Source organism: Octodon degus, unplaced genomic scaffold (genome assembly GCF_000260255.1).
Source record: "Octodon degus isolate 3935 unplaced genomic scaffold, OctDeg1.0 scaffold00012, whole genome shotgun sequence".
NCBI classification, from domain to species: domain Eukaryota; kingdom Metazoa; phylum Chordata; class Mammalia; order Rodentia; family Octodontidae; genus Octodon; species Octodon degus.
In genome coordinates, this window is record NW_004524588.1 from 10,947,248 (window position 1) to 10,958,312 (window position 11,065).

At 43.8% G+C, this 11,065-nt stretch overlaps 3 protein-coding genes across 4 annotated transcripts; 1 reads left to right on the top strand and 2 right to left on the bottom strand.

Moving 5' to 3' along the window:
- Window positions 1–6: 6 nt before the first annotated feature.
- On the bottom strand, window positions 7–4,051 carry CUNH11orf1 (chromosome unknown C11orf1 homolog). 2 transcript variants are annotated; one of them, XM_004626206.2, is made up of 4 exons: window positions 3,717–4,051; window positions 1,398–1,628; window positions 580–646; window positions 7–212 (listed from the first exon to the last, which is right to left on the bottom strand). In XM_004626206.2, exons 1-4 carry the CDS (start codon window positions 3,756–3,758, stop codon window positions 52–54), a joined length of 501 nt encoding a protein of 166 aa, XP_004626263.1. In that variant the 5' UTR covers window positions 3,759–4,051; the 3' UTR covers window positions 7–51. The 2 variants fall into 2 exon arrangements, with proteins under 2 accessions (XP_004626263.1, XP_023565362.1); XM_023709594.1 differs by lacking the exon at window positions 3,717–4,051 and adding an exon at window positions 2,363–3,231.
- A 29-nt stretch (window positions 4,052–4,080) lies between these two features.
- Fdxacb1 (ferredoxin-fold anticodon binding domain containing 1) lies at window positions 4,081–8,919 on the top strand. The gene is made up of 5 exons (XM_004626110.2): window positions 4,081–4,354; window positions 4,574–4,730; window positions 6,747–6,950; window positions 7,120–7,278; window positions 7,651–8,919. Exons 1-5 carry the CDS (start codon window positions 4,183–4,185, stop codon window positions 8,828–8,830), a joined length of 1,872 nt encoding a protein of 623 aa, XP_004626167.1. The 5' UTR covers window positions 4,081–4,182; the 3' UTR covers window positions 8,831–8,919.
- A 998-nt stretch (window positions 8,920–9,917) lies between these two features.
- On the bottom strand, window positions 9,918–10,971 carry LOC101570478 (UPF0472 protein C16orf72 homolog). The gene has a single exon (XM_004626111.2). It carries the CDS (start codon window positions 10,936–10,938, stop codon window positions 10,105–10,107), a length of 834 nt encoding a protein of 277 aa, XP_004626168.1. The 5' UTR covers window positions 10,939–10,971; the 3' UTR covers window positions 9,918–10,104.
- Window positions 10,972–11,065: the final 94 nt, after the last annotated feature.

The following is an 11,065-nucleotide window of genomic DNA, read 5'->3' on the forward strand; positions in this document are numbered from 1 at the left end:
TTACATTCTATTCTGGAAGGTGGAGCTTATTTTCTATTAGAACCCTGGCTCCTATGATTGATCAGCGTTTGTAACCCACGCACAGCCTAAGTGATGCCTCATTTGAGGCTTTGAATAACTGTTCATATAAGTTGACTTCTCTGTGCATTTGTATCGAGGAGGATCCAGCTCGGGTTGATGTCCTGGGAACCAGTGAGGCTCTCGCTTAAATCCTGAGGAAGGAAAGAAATGAAAAGAGTCAGTAATAAGAGTGTTAAGAACTAACATCATTCTTATGTGAGGGGATATGAAGCCTGCCAAAGTTGAGAAAAACCTGTTCCCTTAATCATTTATTCATTTACTTAGTTGTTTGTTTGAGACAGGGCCTTGCTACACATTCCAGGCTGACCTTTAATTCACTATGTAGACCAGGCTGACCTTGAACTTGTGCCAATCCTCTGGCCTCAGCCTCCTGCGTGCTAGGATTACAGGCATGCATGTCATGCCTGGATCATTCAGTTTACTTTTGAGTTCCTTCTATGTGCCAAACATTGAGTTAGAGTCTGAAAATGTAACAATTAAAAAGATGAGTCCACTTACTATGGGTTGAAAGTGGCATTTTGCTGTTGTAGCTTGAATCATATGTTGTTTCAAAGTAGTGTTGAAACTGGAAAGAAAAATGATGAGATTAGAAATCTATAGTTCACATTTAATATCAGGAAATAAAGTATACTATTACATGAAATTTAATGAATTCTGTCATGTTTCAAATAGGCTAGATGTTTATATGTTGTTAGTCAAAATATTACTTTCATATTCTTGAATATTTGTTGGCTTAGCAGGTTTTTTTTTTTTTTTTTTGGTTAAACTTTCTTTTTTAAAAAAATACTTATTTAGTACAGGGTCTTATTACACAGCTTGGACTTGCAGTAATCCTCCTGTCTCAGCCTCCCCAGCACTGGATTACAGGCGTGGGGCACCATGCCCAGTTTCACTAGCCAGCTCAGCATGCCTGGTGTTCTGGGGCTGGCCGGTAATGGTGATCAAACTTGGATCTGTGTTTGCCAGGCAGGTACTTAGACCACTGAGCTATCTCCCCAGCCCACAGGAGAGTGTTAAGTGCAAGACTCAGATATATGACAAGTTCAGGTAGGCAAGGGCCAAAGGAAAAGTAGTTCAAGTCACAAGACTTTATATCTTCCTGTAGATTAACAAATAAAGTCCAAACAGAAGAAAAAAAAATTTACCCATCCTTTTGATTAATATTCAACTTGATAATCAAGTAGGATACATGGTCCAGTTGAAGACTGGCCCCTCAGTCACATTACTGAACAGAAGACTGAGAAGTTCTTAGATTCCTGCACTGCTATTTCTTCTAACAGGAGGACTTTTTCTAAAAGAAGCAAAAGTCAGATTACCTGGGAAGGCAAAGGTTTTGGCTGCACAATATTCCTTAGGTCATATCTTTCTTGGTTCCAGTTACCCATCAGAGTTCGGTTAGAATAGGAATTCTCATTAGTGGTACATCTCCATCCATACTGGAAAAACTTAGACATATCATTCCAATCTGTCCACACTTCAGCTTGGCCATTTGCGTTAATAAGGCTGCCATAGTGTGGGTTTCTGAGTAAACGGACAAGGTTCTGTTTCTGGAAAAAAGACAAGAATAGAAATGCTTATTGCACAAACTAAAAGCCAAAAAAGTTCCCCTTCATACCCTCTACTATATGTGGTAAGGTATGACACAAGTACACCCTACTCATACTCTATGCTTATGTCCAAATTGAACTCATGTGGTTATTTCTTCCTCTCTAGGTGCATGGACCTACTGCCCTATTCTCTCAACCAGCAGTAGTGGATGACTACATAGTCTTCCTAACATTGAAAAATACAGAAAAACCTTTAGTATTCCATATGGAAAACTAGCTAAATGCTTAGGTAATTTAGAAGTGTATGAGTTAAAGGACTAAGGGCATTTTTACAAAGAAAATGAGAAGTACATTAAATAATACTATAAATAATCAGTGAGGGATAATTTCCTTCCTTGTAGTCCCAGCTCAAATAATACCTCCTCTTTCATCTTGTACAGGACTTTAGCTTCACATTTTATCATATTTATATCTTTCTACTGTCTATTTGATTTCATCATATATATCATATCTCTTCTACTGAATTGAAAATTCCTTGAGGACAATCTGTTTTATTATTGCACCCTGTCCTTCTACCTTCCCAATTTATACTGCTTTGCATATACCAGATGATCAATATATGAATTTCAGTTTTTGGGTAAGGAATCAAAAACCTAAGGTTTTTAAAAAAAAAAAAATGGTGGTGGGTGGGTCCAAAATAAGTCTAATCTTCTGGCTTAGGAGCAAGGTGATACCTTCCCTGAAGACCTGCAACTTGACGATGAGGCTGACGTGTCTGGAATGCTCATAATAAACTGAAAGAAATCCGTAAAGGGTTGTCCCATGTTTACTGAAGATGTCACCAAACATAGTCTTCCCAGCAAAGAAAAGTATGTAGATCACTCAGGTCACCGAGGCCAAGTGGCCATGATCTGGGAGCCACAACCCAGCTGCCCTTTTACCGGCAGAGGCAGAGCCTGCAATGCAGCACTAAAAGATGGCATCTGAGGTACCTGCCCCCATGTCATATGCCTTTGTGAAGACAGGTGCATTCACTGATGTCACCGAAAAGCACGACGACTAGAGTAGCTGGTCTTACAAATTCCAGTGAGCTTACTGCTCATGTTGGAGACCTGGGTGATACTGTCCTTAGGGCTGGAACGACAGATATCACCATCCATTGAGCCGTCCAAGTTAGAAGCCTGGGACTTATCTTTCAGAATTCATCCAATTGCTTAAGTCTTGATTTTTTTTTAAAATACTATGCTCCACCTTCAATGCCGAGTTCAAGTTCAGATCACTGTAAATTCTTGTCTCCATTACTGTAGTTGCCTATCTATTTTCCTTGTTATTAACCCTGTTCCTCTCCAATCCTTTCTGCGAAGGAGAATTTTAAAAAATGAAAGTCCAGTTGTGTCATCTTATTTAAAACCTTTCAGTGGCTGTTTCCAGAATATGGTTTAGACTGTAAAAAAATAGCTTGCTATCTCCATATGATTTGACCTATATTTAACTCAATTGTGGACTCTCCTCCCAACTGTGTTTTTGCTAAACACAACCTTCTGCTAAACTGTTTTTGTTTGGTACTGGGGGTTGAACCCAGGACCCTTGCACATCCCAACCCAGTTTTAATTTTTTATTTTGAGACATGATCTTGCTAAGATGCCCAAAGTGGGCTTGAACTTGCAATCCTCCTGCCTCAACCTCCTAGAATGCTGGGATTACAGACTTGGAAACTACACCATTCTTTCATCACGCTCTTGGATGCATTGTTCTTTCCGGCTCTTTATTCCTTTTGAACCTGGTAAGGATTCGTTGAGCCTTCTCTCCCTTAGCTTTCAACCCTGCGTCGCTTCAGGAAATCTTTACATTTCTGCCCCAAACCTCGGTTAAGGTTCCCGGTCTATGCACTTTGATAACACCTTGCCTTACTCCACTTATAGTGTATGCCCCCACTACATCAGCGTTGCCTCCTTTGCTGTGCATTCTTCACCAGACTGTGGACAGGCTACATCTTGTAATCCACCTATCAAATCGTCCTCACAGAGGCACCGCAGTAAGCATTTGATGAAACTTCTCGAATGAGTAGAAGGTAGAAAATAGAGGCACCTGGAAAAATTCTGAGCAGCCGAGACACTGAGAGGCAGCCATTTCAGACTAGATGAGAGCAGTTTTAAAAATCCTAAGCAGCAGGAACATGCGGGACATAACCCAGTCTCTTTTTGTCTTCAGCTCCGCTCCGCTCCGCTCCTTTGTCCCGGGGCTCGCCTCACCCCGTCTACGCTAGCGACTGCTTGTGACCTCATGTTGGCGTGACGTCGTCTCTCAGTGCCATCCCTGGACGACATTTTGATCTTTCCAAGGGTGGGACGGGTGAGACGACAAGGGCATTGGGTATCTCGTTTTCGCACTCATGCTTAGTGAAAACCGTTGCATAGGTTTGCCAAGAAAAATCCGGGGCCTGTAAACGTCATCAACCATTGACGGGTGAAGAGGAGGCGGGCTGAGACTTGCTAAGGAAGTGACGTAAGAAACCAGCGCCAAGGAACAAGCGAGCTAGGTGTCAAGGCGGGCCATGGCCCCTCGACGGCTCCTATTGGTCGGGGAGGGGAATTTCTCCTTTGCTGCTGCTCTGAGCGAGACCACGGATCCGAGATCTAGTATAACTGCCACCTGTCTCCAACACCCCGCCGACTTGGCCCGTGATCCAGTGGCCCGCGAGAACCTGCAGCGCCTCCGCAAGCGAGGTAGTGGGGTCGGCCCGTTTCCGGAAGCCCCGCCCAGCTGCCGGACTGTCCAATAAGGAAGGGGTGGGGCGTGGCGAATGGGATTTGGGCTGCTTTGCGTTGTCTCCGGGCGTAGTTGTGCTAAATTGGCTGTACAGTTGAAGTCGAGAGGGTGCTTTGTGTCCCGATCTTGAGACATCTTTCTAGCCGTGTGTCACCCTTCTAAACTGTCTTTGGCAGGGGCCGAGGTACGTTTCGGTGTGGACTGCACCCAACTGGCAAATGCCTTTGAACCACACAACCGGAAATTTGATCGAATTTATTTTAATTTTCCTCACTGTGGACGCAAAGCTGGTGTAGCTAAGAACAGGGAACTGCTTGCCAAGTTTTTCCAGAGGTGAGGAAAAGAGAGCCCGAAATTACTATTACAAAATGTCTAGAAAGAATACAGTGCCTCAAAGGGACCAACAATCTTATCGGAAAGGTTGATTTATAGTCATAAATATCGAATAAAATTACAAAGTGTGTTCTTGACAGTATAAAAGGAGGATTATTTACTTTTAATAGTGCAGAATAGGGCTAGTGAGATAGCTCAGCGGACTAAGCGCCTGCTTAGGCAAGTGTAGGGACTGGGGTTCGATCCCTGGCACCTCAGGCAGTGCTGGCCCCACCTCCGGGCCCACTGAGTCCTGGCGTGGTGGTGCAGGCCTGTAATCTCACTGCTGGAGAGGCTGAAAACAGGGAGATCCTTCGAGACCGAGCTGCATAGTGAGACCCTGTACAAAATACATTAAAAAACAAAACAAAACAAAACAAAATAATGAGAGCCAGTATAGTCCAAATGTTAAGAAAACTTAGGTACCAAATTGGTTGGATTCAAATTCTGGTTCATTGATTATTATCATTATTATTATTATTATTATTATTGTAACAGGAATTGAGCTCATAACCTTGCACTTGCCAGGCAGTCACTAAGCCACTGAGCTGTATCCACAGTCCAGATCTTAAGCAAGCTTATTTAATCCTGTGGTTCTGTTTTCTTATCTGTAAACTGGGAATCTATAAATGATAACTGCATCATACAATTATTTTGAATTTAAAATAGTGCTTTAAACTACTATTCCAAATATGTGATATTTCTGGAGGTCTCTATTAGATCATATTTTTTTGGGGGGGGGCAGAACCGGGGATTGAACTCTGAACCTTGTGCTTGCCAGGGAAGCACTTATTCTACTGAGCCATCTCCCCAGCCCCTTAGATCATAGTTGTCAAGCAACCGTTTACAAAACAGTTTGATCATTATGTATATCAAAAGTGTACCAATAAAATTCATTTTTTTTTTTTTTTTTTTTTTTTTTTTTTAAATGAGTCTGGGCATGGTGACATGCCTGCAGTCCCAGCACTTGGGAGGCTGATGCAGGAGGATTGCCATGAATTTGAGGCCAGCTTGGGCTACGAGTGGGTTCAAGATCAGTCTGAATTACAAAATGAGACACTAAGTGGGGACTTATGTATAGGAAGTTTGCAGATTGATATTTCTATGATATATAAACAACATTGAAGTAGTAAAGCAGGGCTGAAGAATTGGGTCCTGTTTCATCAAGAGGGTGCTGCTGGAGAGTGAGCAGCTCCTGACCGAGCTGACCAGGCTCTCCAGAAGTGCCAGACGTTGGGCAACATGTTCATCACCTTTAAAAAATATGGTTGAACTAGATCCATCCCAAAGAAGGGCTCTTGAGCCTGCAGATAGCAAATGTCTGTTGAGAGCTTTGGGTGGGAAAAAGAAGGTCACACTGGGGGTGGCTCTAAAGAAGTGAGTAAGTTCCAGATGACCTATTCAAGCCTGCTGAGAGCTCACATGGACGGGCGGAAGAAGAGACAAGAACAAGAGTAAGAAAGCCAAAACACCACAGTGAAGGGGTCGGGAGTCTCTGCTCTTACCAGTTTACCAACAAATTGCTGCTTTTCCTTTTGGCCACAAAGCTAGATATTTGGCTTCTCTGTGGCAACTATTTTCATATGAGATGAGGGCCATTTTGGAGAGAAGAACGTTATAGTGTACAGGGTAGTTGTGGTAAAAAACTAGTTCAGATCTGTGCTGCATGGTTGTGTTCTTAGTTTCCAAAGGCCTCTGTAACCATTTCCCTGAAGAGCAATGTATTGTTAAATATGTTTCCAAAAAAAAAAAAGTAGTAAAGCATTTGCATTAAAGCAAATACTAAGAATTATTGTGGGGCACATACCTAAACTGTATATTTGCATATTTTGGCATACTTGAGGTTTAATGTTTGCAACTATGATTGGATTTTTAATTATTTCACAGCTAAACTATGTGTGTATTGGTATCTCCTGTGGTAATTTCTACTTGTTTCTGATAAATCCCTGCTATTTTTTTTTTTTTTTATCCTATTAGCTGTGCGGATGTTCTTGCGGAGGAAGGAGAAGTTCATGTGGCACTGTGTAGAGGACAAGGTGGTACTCCTGCTGACAAACCCCAGAGAGAATGGCACAACAGTTGGCAAGTGGTTGCCATGGCAGCTCAGGGAGGTCTCATTTTAAGTGACGTCCTTCCCTTCAGCTGTGAAGCTGTGCCAGGATACAAGTGCACTGGATATAGGTAAGTAGTAACATAGGCCTCAACCTTCTCCTTTTTCATCTCTCTTACTAATGAGAAACAATATGGTAGATAGGCTTTTTTCCTGATGAGTTCCTAATTTAAGTTTCCAGAAACACTTGCTTTCCTTAGTAATGAAAACTGTATACTGTACTATTGTCTTTTTGGCCAGGAGTCAAGATAAATCCTTTCATGTAGAAGGTGCTTTGAACCATATCTTCACCCAGAGCTTACCCTTTGACGGTTCTCAACCCAGAATCTTCAGAATCAAGCTGAGAGACAAGTGTTTTTCCTTTGTAGAACCAGAAGCCCTTGCAGGAAAGCTGAACAGGTAACCTCTTACTTTGCTGGAAATTAGTTACACCTCCAGTTGTATCCTGAATGTTTTGATGGGCATGTATACTTTGAACAGATGATACATCAATTATTAATTATGTTGGTGGTATGAATACTGTTCAGTCCTGTATTGTAAGAGTGGCGGCTGCCAAAGTTCTGGAAAAATGTTAACTCTACCTAGCATACTCTGAAAAAAATAAAGAAGAGAAAATGAAATTAAAGTATCTTATGTCTCTCCTTATGATCAATGATTTTTGTTGCTAGTATGATCAATATAAAGACAATTCTTTTTTTATATAGCCATTTATGTTTTAACTCTTGCTATATTAAACTTACTTTAAGTGATAAAAATTGTGTGTTTACACAGGGGTTTTCTGGAAGCATCTTCATGTCATCCTATCAAAACCATAAATGAAAAACTCATTGCTGAATTGGGCTCAGCTTTCCCTCTGAAAGTGCTGAAGTGTTCTTCTACCCTACTGCCACAGGAGAGCACCAATGTTTGCCCTTCCTGGAATTATGACATTCTGTCTGCCTTCTGGGTCAGTCTCTATGAAGATAACTTAAATTCCATGTCTTTGACTGGTGAAACAACACAAGAAGTGGAGGGCTCTCTGGTGTCATTTTCAGAACTTATCCTTGCTAGGAAGCCCAGAGGAGATGATAACGAAGAAACTCCTGAAGGAGTCTATGGACAAGTCAAGGTCTGTCTTAGATCTTCTCTTCTAGTTCATGTTCAGGCTGTCATTCAAGCACCAGACTTCCTCCCAGGTTCTTTGCACATCCTCAGTGGACCCGTTTTTCGAAAGTGCCACATTTTGCCATTCACAATGCCAGCATTTCATGAGACTTTAGTTATCTTTGGGGTCAATCAGAACCTGAAGCATGACTGCCTTGTATCATTGCTGGATCACCTAAAAGCTACTCTGGAGACTCTTCTCACCCAGACACTGCCAGAGGATGCTAAGCTAAGCAGTTCAGTGGAGTTTGTCCTTCAACCAAATAGAAAAGATTATATGATTCATGTGAAGTCCTCTAATTTTGGCTCACATTGTGTGAAAGATCTGATTATTGGGGCTGTCATCACATCTGCTACAAGCATTACACATAAGGACCAATGTTTTGTGGTTGTATCTATAAACTTGGACTTATTAACTATGCTTGTCTGGAGTATCTATGACTGGAGAATGTTGTGGACCTTTGATAACCGTTTCCTGAAAAATTTTGTCCCTGAGAAAACAGCACCCTTTAAAAGCTATTCCCTGTATCCTCCATGCTATGTGCATGATATTAGTTTTTGGTTAGATGAACAGAAAGGATTTGATGAACTAGAGTTTCACACTGTGGCCCGAGCAGTGTCCCAGGAAACTATTACATCCATACAGTTACTTGGTCGTTTTCAGCACCCAAGGACTGGACAGATCAGCTTATGCTATAGATTAACCTACCAGACATGTGATAAGGCCCTTACCCAGCAACAGGTCGCATTAATGCAGTTTCAGTTTAGAAAAGAGATTCAAAAACGACTACATGTTATACCTCGATAATTTAGTAAATTCACTTCTACAGTATGATCCTTCATTGGGTACGGATGAAAAAGAATAGCTTAGAATTGGTTGTGTGTCCTCCCTAGACTGTGTTTTATTTTTTTTATTTTTTGCGGAACCGGGGATTGAACTCAGGTCCTTGCGCTTGCCAGGGAAGCGCTTATTCCACTGAGCCATCTCCCCAGCCCCTAGACTGTGTTTTGTTTTGTTTGGAAAATCTAAAACCTGTAGAAGAGAATTTTTTCTTTTTAAAACTTTATTCTTTTTAAACCGGCCAGCTCTCTTTCTGCTTCATGGCTTTGTAATTCCTTGCTTGACCCCCTGGAACCATGAGAACATAACCAAACATTTAGGATGCTTGGTTGTACCATTGTACCAAGCTTCATGAACAGATGATCATTAATCTACCCTTGTAGCCAATGACCTCATCTTGCTAGCTAATCAGAACTGCCAGGCTGTCCTGTCTCAGCTTTGTGCTTCCTTTGTACCTCCCACTTGTGCATCATATAAAAGCCCTAGAACACCAGAGATGGGCCTGATATTTTGGGAATGATCCAGAGCAGTGCTCACTGATGTAAATAAATCTGTCAGCAAATCCTGGGTGTCATTTCGGAGCTTCTGTTTGCCTTTGTATCAGTACTGTTTGTTGACCCTGTAACTGTATCACTGAAATTTACAGAATGTAATATGATTGGGGATCTTTGGAGTTTTACAGTATTTTGGTTTTGAGTAATAGACACCCCCCCTCCCCAGACAAAACAAACTAGCAGCCTGTACTTCAGGTGCTGTATTGCTGAGAGGCAATAGAACTTACGTGTCTAATCAAATGTATTTACCAAATTGTCAGTTATGAGTCCCTTAACTCTATTACATTAATTCATTTTATAAGGTTGACTTTTCAGGTTAGGCCAACAGTTATTAGGTGATAAGTTGCAGGTATTTCATACTTGGTGCTATTATTTCCATAACATGATATCGTATTTTTTTTGTAGTTGGCTGATTAAAGTCATGGAATGAGTAAGTGTCAGATTTAGGATTTTTTTTTTAACCTTACAACATAAGTTTATATATATATATGTATTTTTTTTTGAAACAGTCATACGAGGCCTCTTCCGGAATACGTTAAAGTTTATGGTAAACTTGATAGAAACTTTTAACTTAAAGAAGAAAAACTGTTCAGTATCCGTTCAACCAGCACGTTGACGGTCCCTTAGCGGTCCTTTAGCAGTCCTTTAGCTCTCAAGCAAAGTGGCAGTTGGCACCAATGCAGCGGTTTAGACCATTCGGTTGCGCTTGTGTGATGGGGAGTTTGTGATGCTGTCGCCAAACTGGGCCGAGGTGCGCTTTCGGACGCCGCCAGTGTCCAGGCGAAGACCCAGCTCTTCCGAGCCAAAGAGGTTCAGGTCCTCCTCGAGGAAGCTACTCTTCCGGCGCCCAGTGCAGGCCATCCCGCCATCCTGGGCCGGGGAGCTGGGCGGCCCGGGTCGCACGCCAACGTTTGCCATGGCGCCATCTAGGCCATGCGGTGGCGCGGCGGCCTCGCGAAAGAGCTGCAGGTCGACGTCCACGGCGGAGCTGGACTCTGCGGCGGAAGCCTGGCTAGGACTCCCCGCAGGTGGCTTTGGGGGGGTCCTGGGGGCGCGAGGCTGGGGAGGCGCTGGGGGCGCCTTGCCACAGAGAAAGCTGATGAGGTCTTCGCGGCGAATGGTGCTGCGGCCCTTTTTTGCCCACTCCAGCACGTCTCTTAAGCGACGCTGGCAGCCAATCTGGACGCCCCGGTCAAAACTTCGCCGGTGGGCGTCCCCGCTCTCCTTGTACAGGCCGGTCACGGCCACCGCCGCGCTCTGGAAGGGGTCCCACACGGACAGTCCCTGCTGCTGGCCCCCAGAATCCTGGTAGAGCTGGGCCACGGAGGTGGCTGCGATCTGGAAAAGGTGCCACAGCCGCTGCCGTTCGCTCTTGAGCCCCGCCGCGTCGGCAGCCGCCTCCGCTTGCTGCTCTGGGGACAGCGACTCGCCTTGCTCGGCCTCGGCCAAGCACTGGCGCTCCCACTTGGAGAACCAGCGCTCCGCGACCTCGGCCTCGCCCTCCCTCGGCGGCTCCTCCATCCTCCTCCTCCTCCAGGCCGCACGCCGCCTCCTCCGCTGCGCCGCCGCCGCCTCACCTCAGGCTCCGCGCTCCCCGCCTCCTTCCGCGCCCGCCGCCGCCAAGGCCTCCTCCGCGTGCGCCGCGGGG